Source organism: Bos grunniens, chromosome 9 (assembly GCF_055505025.1).
Source record: "Bos grunniens cultivar Pamir isolate PY7600 chromosome 9, Bosgru_T2T1.0, whole genome shotgun sequence".
NCBI lineage: Eukaryota > Metazoa > Chordata > Mammalia > Artiodactyla > Bovidae > Bos > Bos grunniens.
In genome coordinates this window covers 84,546,025-84,564,117 of record NC_141173.1, presented here as the reverse complement: position 1 = coordinate 84,564,117, position 18,093 = coordinate 84,546,025, and the positions used below count along the sequence as shown (strand labels likewise).

General features: G+C 39.4%; 1 protein-coding gene across 1 annotated transcript in view; it reads right to left on the bottom strand.

The window, feature by feature from the left end:
• The window catches only part of GRM1 (glutamate metabotropic receptor 1), a 468,587-nt gene that overhangs the window by 105,242 nt on the left and 345,252 nt on the right, over nucleotides 1–18,093 (bottom strand). Inside the window, exon 10 of the mRNA XM_086316176.1 lies at nucleotides 9,916–10,151. Coding sequence (XP_086172302.1) covers nucleotides 9,916–10,151 — 236 coding nt within the window. The remainder of the gene's footprint in view (nucleotides 1–9,915; nucleotides 10,152–18,093) is intronic.

Genomic DNA, 18,093 nt, shown 5'->3' with positions numbered 1-18,093 from the left:
AACTGGAAAATTCTTCGAGATAGGAATACCAGACCACCTGACCTGCCCCCTGGGAAACCTGTATGCAGGTCAAGAAGCAACAGTTAGAACTGGACATGGAACAACAGACTGGTTCCAAATAGGAAAAGGAGTACGCCAAGGCTGTACATTGTCACCCTGCATATTTAACCTATATGCAGAGTACACCATGCAAAATGCTGGGTGCATGAAGCACAAGCTGGAATCAAGATTGCCAGGAGAAATATGAATAACCTCAGATATGCAGATGACACCACCCTTATGGCCTAAAGTGAAGAAGAACCAAAGAACCTCTTGATGAAAGTGAAAGTGAATGTGAAGTGAAGTCACTCAGTCATGTCCAACTCTTTGTGACCCCATGAATCACAGCATGCCAGGCCTCCCTGTTTATCATCAACTCCTGGAGTTCACTCAGACTCACGTCCATCGAGTCAGCGATGCCATCCAGCCATCTCATCCTCTGTTGTCCCCTTCTCCTCCTGCCCTAATCCCTCCCAGCATCAGAGTCTTTTCCAATGAGTCTTTCGCATTGGAAGAGACTGGCTACCTCAACTCTTCACATGAGATAGCCAAAGTACTGAAGTTTCAGCTTCAGCATCATTCCCTCCAAAGAAATCCCAGGGCTGATCTCCTTCAGAATGGACTGGTTGGATCTCCTTGCAGTCCAAGGGACTCTCAAGAGTCTTCTCCAACACCACAGTTCAAAAGCATCAATTTTCAGCGCTCAGCTTTCTTCACAGTCCAACTCTCACATCCATACATGACCACTGGAAAAACCATAGCCTTGACTAGACGGACCTTTGTTGGCAAAGTAATATCTCTGCTTTTACTTAACGACAAATAGATGGGAAAACAATGGAAACAGTGAGAGACTTTATTTTGGGGGGCTCCAAAATCACTGCACTTTGTGACATCAGCCATGAAATTAAAAGGCGTTTTTGCCTTGGAAGAAAACTATGACCAAACTAGACAGCATCTTAAAAAGCAGAGACATTTCTTTGCCAACAAAGTCCATCTAGTCAAAGCAATTGTTTTTCCAGTAGTCATGTGTGGATGCGAAAGTTGGACTATAAAGAAAGATGAGCACCAAAGAATTGATGCTTTTGAACTGTGATATTGGAGAAGACTCTTGAGAATCCCTTGAACAGCAAGGTGATCCTACCAGTCCATCCTAAAAGAGATCAGTCCTGAATATTCATTGGAAGAACTGATGCTGAAGCTAAAACTCCAATACTTTGGTCACCTTATGTGAAGAACTGACTCATTTGAAAAGACCTTGATGCTGGGAAAGATTGAAGTTGGGAGGAAAAGGGGACGACAGAGGATGAGATAGTTGGATGGCATCACCGACTTAATGAACATGAATGAGTTTGAATAAGCTCCAGGAGTTGGTGATGGACAGAGAAGCTTGGCATTCTGCAGTCCACGGGGTCCCAAAGATTGGGACATGACTGAATGACTGAACTGAATGTTATATCAACAACCACAGATAATAACACTCTAATGGCAGAAAGTGAAGAGGAAGCAAAGAGCCTCTTGATGAAAGTGAAAGAGATGAGTGAAAAAGCTGACTTAAGATTCAGCATTCATAAAATGAAGATCATGGCATCCAGACCCATCAATTCATGGCAAATAGATAGGGAAAAACTGGAAACAGTGACAGATTTTGTTTTCTTGGGTTCCAAAATCACTGCAGATGGTGACTTAAGCCACAAAATTAAAAGATGCTTGCTCCTTGGAAGAAAAGCTATGACAAACTTTAATAGCATATTACAAAACATAGACATCATTTTGCCAACAAAAGTCTGTACAGTCAAAGCTATGCTTTTTCCAGTAGTCATGTTCAGATGTGAGAGTTGGCCCATAAAGAAGGCTGGGCACCAAAAAATTGATGCTTCTTAAACGTGGTGTTGGAGAAAACTCTTGAGAGTCCCTTGGACAGCAAAGGATACCAAACCAGTCAATCCTGAAGGAAATCAAATGTGAATATTCATTTTAAGGACTGATGCTGAAGCTAGCTGAAGCTCTATCCTTGTCCATCAGATGCGAAGAGCCGACTCATTGGAAAGACTTTGATGCCGGGAAAGACTGAAAGCAGGAGAAGAAGGGGGCAATAGAGAATGAGATGTTTGGGTGGCATCACTGACTCAATGGATGTGAGTTTGAGCAAACTCTGGGAGATAGTGCATGACAGGGAAGCCTGGTATGTTGCATCCATGGGATTACAAAGAGTTGGACATGACTTAGGAACTGAACAACATCAACCAAAATTTTAAAAAGAAAAGAAATAGGCAAACAAAGACTATGCTTATAGTTCAAGATTATTTTCAGAACTTCATCTATGTGTAATAATGAATGAGATATGCCTGAGTCATTCTAATATCCAGATGCAAAACAAGATCATTTTATTTTCATTCTTCCAACCAAAAGATATAAATACATGTGCTATGGACTGAATGTCTGTTTCTCCTCAAAATTCTTAGGTTTAAACCCTGATTTCCAATATGATGCCATTAATATTTGGAGAGAGGGATCTGGGGAGATAAATAGATCTTGGGTGTGATGTCCTTGTGATATGACTAGCACCCTTGTGAGAAAAGGCCTTGCTTCCTGTCTATTCTTCAGGGAAACCAAGGAAAAAACCTTCACCAGAACCTGATCATCTTGGCACCCAGATTTCTCAGTGTCTAGCCTGCAGAACTATGAGGAAGAAAATGCTTGCTGTCTTAAGCCACCCAGTCTGTGGTAATTTGTTATAACAATTGGAAAGGACAAAGAACATCTAAGACTTTTGAAACATATTTTCATAAGGCAACTTCTACCTGCATGGTCCAAGAATCTATGACTGTTTTGTTTTAAAGGTGTTTATTTGGCTTAGCTGTAACTGTGCCCCATTTGTCAGCACTGTCTGTACAACTGAATTCCTAAGTAGAAAATAAGTTTACTGCCTTGGATCAGGGGGCTTTGAAATCTTCATTGCATTATCTATAAAAATGTTTAGCTTTGTTCCATGAGATACAGAGCACAATATTGTACTATTCTTTTTACAGTAGGGTAAGACTGAGAATCATAGCATTGGTTTGAGAAATTCTGCTCCTTGGTTTAATTAACCCAACTATTGCTCCATGTGAAGTTCATGGAATACAAGGCAATGGAGACTCTTTATCAGTTATCTATGGCCACAATAATGCTGCATAGCAAACTACCCCACGGCTCAGTGGCTTAAAACAACAGTATTTATTTAGTTCATGAGTCTGGGGGTCAACTGGGGTGTTCTGCTGCTCTGGGTTGTACATGACTCATCTCAGCTGGGGGCTTTTCATGTGTAGACAGTAAGCTAAAGGTTTGGCTGGGAATTGGCTTATCCAGGATGACCTCAATAGAGAAGTTATTCTATTTCTGCTCCATGTTCCCTCTCATCTTCTAGAAGGCTAACTCGGGCTTGTACATAGGGCCGAGGGAGTACTCCAAGCAGGAGAATGGGAGTAGGTCAAGCCTCTTGAGACCTAGATTTGGAACTAATAAGCTGTAAGGTCAATCCAGATTCACAAGGTCATGGATAAAGGCCGATGATATTCTCTAGGAGTGTGTATTGATATTTGGGCCAAACTCACAAAAGGCAAAGAGAAGTTATTACTTGTCCTACTGGGCTGAAAGAAATTGGAACTTATTTCAGTTCATAGATCATCTTAATCTGAATCAAACAGTAACGAACCAATTTCATACAAACTTACATAATAAGTTAGCTCAAAATAGAAATTTCATAAAGTGCAAAACCTGGTGAGGCAAATAGTTTATAAAAAATTAGTAACCAATCTAGAAATTGTGAATGGCAGTCTCCAAGTTCCGGGGCAAGAATACACAGGTTCAGAAGCCTTGAAATTTTGTTATATCAGACTGTCATTAACTGACTAGTCCTCAGTTGTTGGTAAGCATTACTGATGTCTTTCATTATGTTTTGGATAATAACCAAGTACAAGGATATACTAGCTTTAAAAAGCATTGTGACCATCTGCTCTTGATTGGTACAAAGAATAAGAAGAGAAAGTAAAAGTTTGTCTATAAATACACTAGATTATAAAAAAAGCTGATGGCAACATAGTGAACCCAATATAGTCATATAGTTAATATACTGTTGCTGATGTTGCTGCTAAGTCGCTTCAGTCGTATCCGACTCTGTGCGACCCCATAGACGGCAGCCCACCAGGCTCGCCGTCCGTGGGATTCTCCAGGCAAGAACACTGGAGTGGGTTGCCATTTCCTTCCCCAATGCATGAAAGTGAAAAGTGAAAGTGAAGTCGCTCAGTCGTGTTCGACTCTTCGCAACCCCATGGACTGCAGCCCACCAGGCTCCTCCATCCATGGGATTTTTCAGGCAAGAGTACTGGAGTGGGGTGCCATTGCCTTCTCCAAAATATACTGTTAGCCACAGTAAATCTTAATATTGCCATATTTCAAGATAATGATAATATTTGTTTTCAAGGAACCTCCAAAATATCATGTTCTTAGACCAATAATTATATATTCAGAAATCTACAGTGAAGGAATAATCCAAAAATAGTAACAACAAACATGAAAACTTTCTGTATCATACTGAGTTGATTTTTTTATAAGAAGGAAAATTGGAAGTGACCTAAACACTCAACTATGTGAGAATGGCTAAGTAATTATAGTATAATTATTGAATAGAACATTATGGAGCTATTAAAATGGTGGTTATAAAGGCCACACAGCAACATCAAAAAAGTAAAGCATGATCTTAAGTAAATAAAGATACAGAATTATACACACACTATGAGTATAATTATGCAAAACAAAATGTGCTGGTAGGAGTTGCCTTTTGGAATTCCTTATTTTAGAAAGCCTTATAAATGTTCATGTCTTTTGATTGAGTAATTCAACTTCTGGAAATGTATCCAAGAAAATTATCTGATATGCAAAAAGGAAAAATTCAGAAGAACTTTTATTGCATCATTGTAGTTTTAGTTTCAATTGTGAAGATATGAAAAAGAAATGATTTTAAATAAATTACAGCTCATTTGTTTGCAGAATGTTATATAACCATTAAGAATGAAAGAATTTATAAATAGTGCTGCGATGAACATTGGGGTACACGTGTCTCTTTCCCTTCTGGTTTCCTCAGTGTGTATGCCCAGCAGTGGGATTGCTGGATCATAAGGCAGTTCTATTTCCAGTTTTTTAAGGAATCTCCACACTGTTCTCCATAGTGGCTGTACTAGTTTGCATTCCCACCAACAGTGTAAGAGGGTTCCCTTTTCTCCACACCCTCTCCAGCATTTATTACTTGTAGACTTTTGGATCGCGGCCATTCTGACTGGTGTGAAATGGTACCTCCACTGTTTATAATAGCCAGGACATGGAAGCAACCTAGATGTCCATCAGCAGATGAATGGATAAGAAAGCTGTGGTACATATACACAATGGAGTATTACTCAGCCATTAAAAAGAATACATTTGAATCAGTTCTAATGAGGTGGATGAAACTGGAGCCTATTATACAGAGTGAAGTAAGCCAGAAGGAAAAACATCAATACAGTATACTAACGCATATATATGGAATTTAGAAAGATGGTAACAATAACCCAGTGTACGAGACAGCAAAAGAGACACTGATGTATAGAACAGTCTTATGGACTCTGTGGGAGAGGGAGAGGGTGGGAAGATTTGTGAGAATGACATTGAAACATGTAAAATATCATGTAAGAAACGAGTTGCCAGTCCAGGTTCGATACACGATACTGGATGCTTGGGGCTAGTGCACTGGGACGACCCAGAGGGATGGTATGGGGAGGGAGGAGGGAGGAGGGTTCAGGATGGGGAACACATGTATACCTGTGGCGGATTCATTTTGATATTTGGCAAAACTAATGCAATTATGTAAAGTTTAAAAATAAAATAAAAGAAAAGAAAAAAAAAGAAAACGCTGAAAAAAAGAATGAAAGAATTTAATGACAAAGAGAACTTTGTAATTTTTTTTAAAGTTTGCATTCATTTTTAAAAGCAATATATAACAAAAATTTAACAGTGTATTTAGTAGAAATACATCAAATATTTAACAGAAATTAACAATGGCTATATAATGGTAAATTTTTAATGTCTTTCATGTTTATTATGCTTTTGTATATTGTCAATTTGCCTTTACTAAGCATAGTAGTATGTACTGCTTTGGAAATCAGAAAAAAGCATAAAAGCCTACATAGAACAAAATAAACAAAAGAAAATATTGGATTGGCCCAGAAGTTCATTTGCGGGAAAACCTGAATGAACTTCTGGGCCAATCCTATACATGTATTGGCCCTGTGTAAGAGTAACTAATTAAGTGTTGTGTGCTTGTTTTTTCTACTTTACATAGCCTGAAATGTAGTTATATTAAATTTGTAATTTCAAAAACTGTATGCATTAATGAAATGACCCATGCCATATCTTATTTGTCATATGTAAGACATGACAGTAACGATAACTCTTTACATTTATGTAATGATTTACAAGTTGCAAAATATCTCCCTCACATTATTCCATTCAATTCTCACACCTGTGTGAAGTAGAAATTGTTACCACATTCCAGTTGTAGAAATTTAGACTCAGATATTAAGTGAGGTCCTCCGAGTCACGTGGCAGATGCCCAACTGAACCAGTGTTAAACCCAATGGTTTAAGTTCCAAGTGTTCTCTCAGCTTCCATGGAATCATTTCAGCACTTCTTACAGGGAATGATACAGCACTGTCGCTGCCAACACCACACAAACGCTGCAGGCAACTAACACACTTGCTGGAAGACAGTGATGCTGATTTTCTTTGTACCTACTTTTCCCACTGTCCTCGCAATGATTACTTTTTTAGAAATTAGACTTCGATGTTTCAGTTAGTGCTTTTCCAACACATCTCAAATCCCTTGATATACTCAACTAATTAAGCAGTGATGTAGCCCTTGCATGAAGTACTTTTTAATTAGCTACAGTGATTCCCAAATTATTCAGCTTCAGTTCAGGGCCCTTAATATTCAAACTGACAATCCAGCGCATGTAAACTCTTTATTTAAATAGTAATATCTGAAATGAAGCTCAGTAAAGGTTTCTATGGAAACTAACTTCAATATCAAAACTTTCCAAAACATCAAAATGACCCAATTAGAAGTGGTAAAAATAAATGACAGAAAGTGTAGCTATGAATAGTATGGAAAGGTTACTTCTACTTCTTTACATTAATTTTCATAAGTGTGCCTGCATATTCATTAGAAGACTATGCAATTCATTTGATATTTAAGAATATCAAGTAGACAAGAATGTTACATGAAGTGAAATTTGATTTTGCTCTGCAATAAAACTGAAGTCAATTTCATATGGAGATTAAAATTGAAGAGTTAGTTTACATGACTGTGTACATATAAAGATATAGATAAACACTACTAAAGATAAAAGTCTGGGGTTTTTGCAGAAGAAAAGATGAAAACTTTTATAAATTATTTCCAAGTAGAAAAGTTATAAGCCCTTTGTCATCCTTATAACTAAGAACAAAGGGAAATATTTGCTGAACTTGACTCCAGAATGAAATCCAAATAAAAGCATATTTATTAACTTTTGTAATCACATAAGAAGCTCTTTAAAAAGGCTTTGCAAGTCAAGCATAATATGAGAACAATTCATGAATGTACCATTTTTTTCCTGCTATGAATGTTAACCAAGTTTAGATATTAACCTTGATATTTGCATGTAATGTGACAAATGAAAACCCGAAGTGTTATTGTACACGGCTGCAGAGTTCTAACTTTTGTTTCAAAAGCTTAGGTCACAAGATATTTCCCTGGGAATTCCTAAATAAAGACATCCACACATGTTTAAAAAGTAATATTCTGAACTTTACTAATGAAACAAAATATCACAATGACATATATAATTGCATCACTAATAGGCTCTCAGATTTAACTTATCTGAAATTTATCTCCTGATCCTTAAAACCTACTTTTCCTGGATTCTTCCTCATCTCAGTCAACAGTGACACTATCTTTTCAGTTGCTCAGACCAGTCTTTCTTCACAATTCTGTCAGCAAATGCCCTTAGCTCTCATTCAGAAGAGCCTCAGAATCAATCAGCTCTCTGCATCTTGCTTGCCACAACCATGGCCCAATCCAGCACACTCTCACCGGCATTATTATAGCAACCTCCTCACTGCTCTGCTTCCCTTTTGTCAAAGCTGAAAAACTGCAGCAAGTAATTCTGTTCAGAAAAAATAAGACTGATGCCATCTCTGTTGTGCTCAGACTTCCCAGTGGCTTCCTATCACACTCAGAACAAAGCCACAATTTTCACAAGGCACAGTGAAGTCCTGTGGGACTGTTTCCCCATGTGCCTCTCCTACTTACCTCCTGTTATTCTAGGAACTCACTGGCTCTGGCAGCCTGAGTTCCATACTGTTCTCCCACTAAACCAGGCATTCCAGTGCCTCTATTTATTTGCTACGCCCTCTGCTTGGAATGCCCTTCCCAGGCGTTTGCATAGTTCACTCTCACGTCTTTTTGGCTGCACCACATGACATGTGGGATCTTAGTTCATGGTCCAGGGATTGAACCTGTGCTTCCTGCAGTAGATGTACTGAAAGTCCAGAGTCTTAACCACTGCAGCTGGTGCACTGATTTTTTTTTAATTGGGGTATATTTGCTTCACAATATTGTGTTAGTTTCTATTGTACAAGGAAGTGAATCAACTATATGTACACATGAACCTCTCTCTTGGACTTCCCTCCCACCCTCCCATCCCACCCATCTAAGTCACCACAGAGCACTGAGCTATACAGCAGTTTTCCCACTAGCTATCCATCTTACTCATGGTAGTATATATATATGTTAATTTCAATCTCCCGATTTATCCCATCCCATTTCCCCCCCACCAAACCGTGTCTACATGCCCATTTTCTACATGTGTTTCTATTCTTGCCCTGCAAATACGTTCATATGTATCATCTTTCTAGATTTTACATATATGCTTTCATATATGATATTTGTTTTTCCCAATGAAATTGGGTCACTTGTAGAGACGTGGATGAACCTAGAGACTGTCATATAGACTGAGGTTCTAGACATTTCTAAATAAAATCTTTTCAGCCCATGTCCCATCACTGCTACAATCCAAATTTGGTCATAGATAGTCTTTAATTCTCTGGTACTTCCTGGTGGCAGGGAGAAGGGAGACATGCTGTGGAGTTCATCAAGCTCTGAAGGGTCTTAACCATGCACTGCCCTTCTTGGGCATCCTCTAGTGGTCAGTGCATGGGGGTATCAGTCCCACTGAGAACCATCATTAAACGACTTTCTCATATCAAAATATGAATGTTATTAAAGCTAGAAATAATTTGTGTAGTTAGCCGTATTCTTAGATAATTACAGACATTTTCATTGGTAAAACAGAGGAAAGTAACTGAGTTTTTTGGTCACCTGTGCACATAAACACCCATGTTGGTGATGTGACCCTGGGTGGCATCTTATCTTCTTTTGGCTTTCATATCAAAGCAAAGTCATAAAGAAGAAAAAGAGATCAAACCAGTCTGCTTACTAATGTCTGTGGGTTAACATCTCCTAAGCATGCCTACAAAAAATCTCTTTCCTCTGGCCTGAATACTAAATACTTGAATTCTCAGTTTGCTTTTCCTTTATTTATTGTTTCTTATGACTTGTCCCACCAGAGATCAAAGCAGTCTCCATGTTTCCAGAACATAGAAGCATGAATCCTTGGGGGAACATACACTTCCTCCTCATTCAAGCTATTTTATAAATTAAATTGGAAATTTAGTCTTTGTGTCTCCAGCCTTGGCACCTTCTACATTCATTGAACAAGCTGGAGGAAATGATCAAAATTTGAGCTGTGATTTTGTGAAGATGAGTTACCTGTGCAGATTCTTTTAAAGTTGGGGTTTTCCAGAATGTGTCCTGGTAGGCGGCACTGGAACCGATGTTGCCAGAACTCAGGGAACCAGGGATTCCTTGTATTAGTGTCCAGCCTCAGTTTCAGGAAATAATCATCAAATGACCTGACCTCTGGAGACTGCAGCTTTATCGTGATTCCCCCGTTGGCTTCCACCTCATAACCTTCAATGACTTCATCTCTGTCTGCCCATCCATCACTAAAAAAATGTGGGGATTGGGGTGGGGAGAGAGAAAGACAAAAGTCTCACAAATAGAGCTCTGAGTTATGCATGAAAGAAGCAGTTCAGCAAGATTGAAAGTTTTTTTAAGCCAATATTGTTATCCATTGATCACTTTTTTTGTGGGGAGTAGAAAATTATAGAATCATCACATCTTGCTTGTTTTTCACAATAGTGAAAATGATGATGAAGATGATGACAGTAACAATTACAAGAACTAACCATTGAGCATGTATTAGTCATCAGATTCTGTGCTACTCACTTTTACAGAGTCAGATGTTCAACAAATAGCTGAAGTCCTAGTGAATCCCAGATATGGGTCCAGGCAGTCTGACTCCCAAGTTCATTGCTGTTTACAACTAGACCACAAAGCCCCTTGGTTGCTCTTCAAACCAGAAGAAAATAAAACCCAGGTACTTAGGTCTTCTCGAAAAGAGCTAAGGTTTGAAGGTTGCGATCAAGACCATTATATGAATTACATTATATGCAGTAGAAAATTGATTTAGCTCAGAAACATGACAACCACAGATTTTGCCCCTGGATATTGTTCAAATTTGCATCTCTTAGAAGTGACCAGATGCTTTTTTTCCTAATGCTATTTCAAATTAGCAGCATTAAGAGAAAACAATCTAGCTCCGTAAAATAAAAATAATCTTCCTGCTTACTAAATGACACTTCGGACACTTCATCTGTAGGTTCAAATCTTTAAAGTTTGTTCACTTTCTAGAACATTCACATCTCCCATGATTAATGTTCCTGCAGTTTAACTCAAGTGTACATTGGAGCCAGATCAAACCTCATGTGAGTGGCTGTGATCCCTTCCCAAGAACGGGTCAAAGAAAAAAAATGCATTAGATAAACTTAAACAGGCAAAGAACACCTTATAAAAGACTATCTCAATAGGCCAAAAATACTGAACTCAATTCTACTGAAACATAACCTGGAAAGGTTTTTAAGAGTGAGTATGAGACTTCCCTGGTGGCTCAGTGGTCAAGAATCTGCTTTCAATATAGGAGACACAATAGACATGGGTTTGAACTCTGGGTTGGGATGATCCCCTGGAGAAGTAAATGGCAACCCACTCCAGTATTCTTGCCTGGAAAATTTCATGAACAGACTAGCCTGGTTGGCTACAGTCCATGGGGTTGCAAAGAGTTGAACATGACTGAGCACACACACATACACACGCGCGCACACACACATGAGCTAGAGAGGAAGTGTTGGAGGACTCAGAGTGGAGGTTGGCCAGTGTGATTAAACCATTTGCATTTGATAACTGTCACTTATCTAAGTTAGTTTTCCATCTTTCCACGGAAACTGAGATAGGGGTCTGCTATTATATTCTTTGCAGCCAAAGATGGAGAAGTTCTATACAGTCAGCAAAAACAAGCCCAGGGGCTGACTGTGGCTCAGACCATGAACTCCTTATTGCCAAATTCAGACTCAAATTGAAGAAAGTAGGGAAAACCACTAGACCATTCAGGTATGACCTAAATCAAATCCCTTATGATTATACAGTGGAAGTGAGAAATAGATTTAAGGGCCTAGATCTAATAGAGTGCCTGATGAACTATGGAATGAGGTTCATGACATTGTACAGGAGACAGGGATCAAAATCATTCCCATAGAAAAGAAATGCAAAAAAGCAAAATGGCTGTCTGGGGAGGCCTTACAAATAGCTGTGAAAAGAAGAGAAGCGAAAAGCAAAGGAGGAAAGGAAAGATATAAACATCTGAATGCAGAGTTCCAAAGAAGAGATAAGAAAGCCTTCTTCAGTGATCAATGCAAAGAAATAAAGGAAAACAACAGAATGGGAAAGACTAGGGATCTCTTCAAGAAAATCAGAGATACCAAAGGAACATTTCATGCAAAGATGAGCTCGATAAAGGACAGAAATGGTATGGACCTAACTGAAGCAGAAGATATTAAGAAGAGATGGCAAGAATACACAGAAGAACTGTACAAAAAAGATCTTCACGACCCAGATAATCACAATGGTGTGATCACTGACCTAGAGCCAGACATCCTGGAATGTGAAGTCAAGTGGGCCTTAGAAAGCATCACTACGAACAAAGATAGTGGAGGTGATGGAATTCCAGTTGAGCTATTCCAAATCCTGAAAGATGATGCTGTGAAAGTGCTGCACTCAATATGCCAGCACATTTGGAAAACTCAGCAGTGGCCACAGGACTGGAAAAGGTCAGTTTTCATTCCAATTCCAAAGAAAGGCAATGCCAAAGAATGCTCAAACAACCGCACAATTGCAGTCATCTCACACGCTAGGAAAGTAATGCTCAAAATTCTCCAAGCCAGGCTTCAGCAATATGTGAACCGTGAACTTCCTGATGTTCAAGCTGGTTTTAGAAAAGGCAGAGGAACCAGAGATCAAATTGCCAACATCTGCTGGATCATGGAAAAGCAAGAGAGTTCCAGAGAAACATTTATTTCTGCTTTGTTGGCTATGCCAAAGCCTTTGACTGTGTGGATCACAATAAACTGTGGAAAATTCTTCAAGAGATGGGAATACCAGACCACCTGATCTGCCTTCTTGAGAAATTTGTATTCAGGTCAGGAAGCAACAGTTAGAACTGGACATGGAACAACAGACTGGTTCCAAATAGGAAAAGGAGTTCATCAAGGCTGTGTATTGTCACCCTGTTTATTTAACTTATATGCAGAGTACATCATGAGAAATGCTGGACTGGAAGAAACACAAGCTGGAATCAAGATTGCTGGGAGAAATATCAATAACCTCAGATATGCAGATGACACCACCCTTCTGGCAGAAAGTGAAGAAGAACTAAAGAGCTTCTTGATGAAAGTGAAAGAAGAGAGCAAAAAAGTTGGCTTAAAAGTCCACAATCCAAAAAACAAAGATCATGGCATCCAGTCCCATCATCTCACAGCAAGTAGATGGGGAAAGTGGAAACGGTGACAGGTATTATTTTCTTGGGCTCCAAAATCACCGTGGATGGTGACTGCAGCCATGAAATTAAAGGACACTTGCTCCTTGGAAGCAAAGCTATGACAAACCTGACAGCGTATTAAAAAGCAGAGACATTATTTTATTAGACAAAGTTTCATCTAGTCAAAGCTATGGTTTTTCCAATAGTTATGTATGGGTGTGAGAGCTGGACTATAAAGAAGGCTGAATGCCCCAAAACTGATGCTTTTGAACAATGGTGTTGGAGAAGACTCTTGAGAGTCCCTTGGACTGCAAGTAGATCAAACCAGTCAATCCTAAAGGATATCAACCCTGAGTATTCATTGGAAGGACTGATGCTGCAGCTGAAGCTCCAATACTTTGGCCACCTGATGCGATGAGCTGATTCACCAGAAAAGATCCTGATGCTGGGAAAAATCGAAGGCAAAAGGAGAAGGGGATAAAACTCTGGGAGATGGTGAAGAACAGGGAAGCCTGGTGTGCTGCAGTTCATGGGATTGTGAAGAGTTGGATACAACTGTGCAACTGAACAATGACAACATCACTCTTAATGATCACATTTCAAAGGGATGGATCCTAGGTCACTGAGAAAAAAATTCTCTGTTGTAAAACTATCCAGAGGTTGGGAGAAATTTTACATTTCTCTTTACAGATAAAGAATTGACACTGGCATGATTTTGAAAGTAAAAGCTCTGAGAAAAGGGAAGTTAAGGCATCAAAGTCAGGAAGAAATGTGTCTAAAGTCTAGTCAAGCTTTGAAGAACATTAAGAGGGTCACAGTCAACGAGTGGGTATATTCCTCTACCCACTGAGTGGTGCCCTGCAGCTTCTGGATCACAAACATTTAGTCTCTGCCAGAGAAAGTTTTGGGTCAAACACGTATGACAGACTGTAGCTCACTCCTCTTCTTATTACCTGAGGTGTTCTCCACTTAGCTGAGCTAATTGGTATAATTTCATTCCAGAATCTTACCAGTAAACCACATAGGAGCTGCATTTTCAACAGATCAAGGGTTGTAGAAGGTAGAGTTGACGCAACACGATTAAGAACTAAAGGAATTTTGAAATAAGGTATAATCTAGCTAGACCAGAGAATGTCTATATGCATCTCATAAATCCACTAAAATACGCATTGCAATATTTTGCATGGATCTTTCTCTTTCTCCCCCTTCTCCCTTCCTCCTTCTTCCCTCCTTTCTTTCCTTCCACATTTATTTGGCACCCTCTATGTACTAGATGCTCTGCTCTGCTCAGGATTCAGTTGAGAATGAGAAATGCTATTCTCTTCCTCCCTAGTGTTACAGACTTGGGGAAAACAGACGTTAAACAAGACTTGCAAATACTATGGAGGTAAAGAAGGAGAAGCAACCAGTAACTGGAGAAGGATGGGCTTCAGGGCCCAATTAGTCTGGTGTGTATGTGAGTGTGGGTGAAGAGATGATTTAGGGATGGCTTTCCTGAGAAAGTGATGTCTGAGCTGAGACCTAAAGGATGAGTAGACATTAGTCAGGTCCAGATGGGAAAAAGGTTCGGTAAAGAACGTTCCTGAAAGATTATCCAGCACACAGGAAAGACCAAGACTCATTCAAAGAATTTAGGGTCTGTTCATTGGAGCATAGAGAGACATTAGCAAGAGATGAGGATGTGGGCAAAATTCCATCCAAGGAATTGTTAGCCTGAGGACTACAGGAGGTCCTCAAGGTATTGTAAAACTATTATTGAATGAGGTCATTTAGCTCTGCTCCTGGTGGTAAATGACCTGAGTATTTTGGGGAACAAATCCTCAGAAAATGATTGCCAATCAAATAGACTAAAAGAGAAAAAAAGGCCCACTCTTTCATCTTTCCATATCCTCTAGTTAGAAAGGTTTGAACTAGTTTAATTATTTAGATTTATTCACATTTATATCATAACTACACCTATAGCAGTTTGAAGATGAGAGCTATTGTTCATGTCACACTGAAAAGGAGGGTAAAAGTAAAACCAGTTTAGGCTTTCAAGAAATCCTGCCTATGAGTCTGTATTTAAAATCAAGATGACTTACTACTTGAAGGAAATAATTACTTTTTTTGATGTTAAGCTTAGGGATGAAGTCTGCTTCTCCTAAGTTAATATTATGTGAAACTTTTATGTGTGCTTATAGTCCAAACAAGAAACGCACAATTTTTAAAAGTATGAAATGAAATGAGCCTTCTCTAATGTTTACTTGTATTCTTAAAAAAAAAAAAAAAAAAATCCTTAAGTTTGTATAGCAAGTAGCATGTGTCGGTGCTGGAAGCAGAGAAAGTGTGACCTCCTGACTTTTTATACACCAATACAGAGAAGGACTTCATAAGAGGAAACTTTTGTATATGAATACAGACAACCTGAATTTGGGGAAACTTCAAGGGGTTTAGTGCGGAATCCCTCCATCCCCTTTGCCATTGGACAAAGCCCTTTCTCACTCCCTGTAGATGACCCCTGCCGGGGTCCAGCCCCGGCTGATCCAGGGTATTCCAAGGAGAGACGGCATAGGCGACCTAGTTATTTAAATATTTTATCAAAGATATAAAGAGTAATAGGATGAGGATAGCTCAGTAGGAAAATTCAGTGGAGAAAAGAGGCTGAGTAGCTTGGTTTACGCGGGAGACCAATAAAACTTCAAGACAAGAAGTTTGCACCACTTACGTAGGCCGCAGCTGTCCTTCCATTCTCCCGAAGGAGAGGAGACACTGAGGCCTCCCCGGTCGGATCTTAGAAGCCCAGGCATAATTAGCAAGCATGGCGGGTTCCACGCTCCAGATGGAGACTCAGCCAGAATTTGGGAGAGAGAGCGACATGGGAAGACCAAGTTTCGGTGAACAAGGCCTGCACTTTATTTTCCAAAGTAGTTTTTATACCTTAAGTTGTGCATAGAGGATAATGGGGGAAGGGGTGGAGTCATGCAAGGACAGCAGTTCCTGGTCCTAATCGAAGCCAGGCTTTCAAACTTATCATATGCAAAAGTTCAGGTGAATTACATCATCTTCTGGCCAGGAGGCCTGTTAACATTTTAAGAAACTTATCTTTCTCTAACGGTGATTATTCCAAAGTCAGGCACCAGCCTCCAAAAAAGCACTGGACAAAGCTGCATTCCTATAGGGCAAAGGTGAGGTGGGCTCAGTCAAGAAAAGAATTAACTCAAGGGTCCAAGGTTACAAACATTGAGGCTACTACTTACACCAATTATATTAATCAATACACTGCCAGGGACACAGCAGGTAAGGGATATGGAAACTTAGCAGCAAACATTGGCCCAACAAGTGAAAATCCCTTCACCAATACAATTTCTAATCAATCTTTTAACTACTCAAAAGAATCTGTGTTTAGACAGTTTAGAACATCTCCTGCCTCTCACAGTTGGGAGGCTCTGAACAATCACATGTGGCCGGAAAAACCTATTCAGGCAGGCTAGAGGATTTCCAAAGGAGTTTGTAGGTTAAACACTGTCACACCCAGGAATTATTAACTGGAGCTGTAAGCTAACTCTTTTTTCAGAGAGAGGTAGTGGGGGACAGCCCCCCGTAAAGTCAGAGATGTAGGTGAAAGCACAAAGCAAAAAGTAGGCAGACTCTGGTTTTGGGGGTAGATGCTCAAGAATTTCCAGGGGGACTCCTGAAGCTCGATCCCGCCTTTGCGTATGCTGAGCCTCCTTCCTCATGACCTTTGTCATGGGCGGAGTTCCTCACGCTGGCTCCCAGCAGTGATAGAATTCCAGTTGAGCTATTCCAGATCCTGAAAGATGATGCTGTGGAAAGTGCTGCACTCAATATGCAATATGCAACGTGCACTCAATATGCAATATGCCGGATCCCGGCAGACCCCCTTCTAGAAATTAGAATTGGCATTAGATCCAAGAGGTCATAAAGTCAAGGACAACCAAAACATGATAGAGAAAATATTCAAACTAAGATTAGTTGGTGAATATCCTTTGAGGTGTTAATTGCTAAGTTTTGTATGAGGTCTTAAATCTATCACAGGTGAGATATAAGGGAATACTAACAAATAAAAAGTTACAAAAGGACATCTTTAAAGCAACTCCTTGTTTGTACATATTTTAAATATTTCTTCTGTATACCACTTGTTAAATACATTTACAGAGACTGTTGAAAATTTTTCATTGTTTAGGTGTAGTATTGGGATTTGTGATGGGGATATTGTTTTGGTGAATTCTCTGTGAGGCACACTTGAGAACAGAGAGCCAGCAGCTCTCGTGATACCTATTATAGATTTTTCTTTCCTTATTGATGCTGGTAGGGTGGTGGTGATGGTGGTGGTGGTGGTGATGGTGGTGGTGGTGGTGGTGGTGATGCTGTAGATAGTGCTTGGCCACAGATGTCCTGTGGGCATCTGCTCAACCTCGGGTGTCGACTGAATCCTGCTGTGCTGGGTGCTGATCATCCTCAGGCAGTGCTGAACTCTTATGAGGCACATTCACAGCCTCTAGTTTTTACTTCGTTTTCTATCTGGGGTCTGGAAATGGAACTGTGAATGAACAAGGTGAACGTTTAATGGGAAGCTACATGTCTTAATTATTCCTTACAAATATATGAGACTTCTTATTTCCCACCCTCCTCAACATTTTTAAACAGCAACCCTTTCACAAGGCTGTTCTTCTCTTCTCACAAAAGCATTGTTCTAGTCCTGTGAAATTCCACAGTCCAAACTTATAACAAGAGTCCTTCTACTTGATACATTCTGATATTAATAAGAGAATATTATTTTTGATTCTACCTATTCCAACTTGAAAGGAGCTATAGAATTGTTATTTTTGCATTATATCAGACAAAATAATTTAATAAGCAAACTCATAGTAAAAAAAAATGCAATAGTATTCATTTTAAAAGCCACACAAAAACATTTTAGAAACTCTTATTTACATTCAATTAAAATAATTACAGCCTTGAGAGTAAAGCAACTTGATTTGTGTAATGAATTCAAGTGATTGTGTGTACCCAAT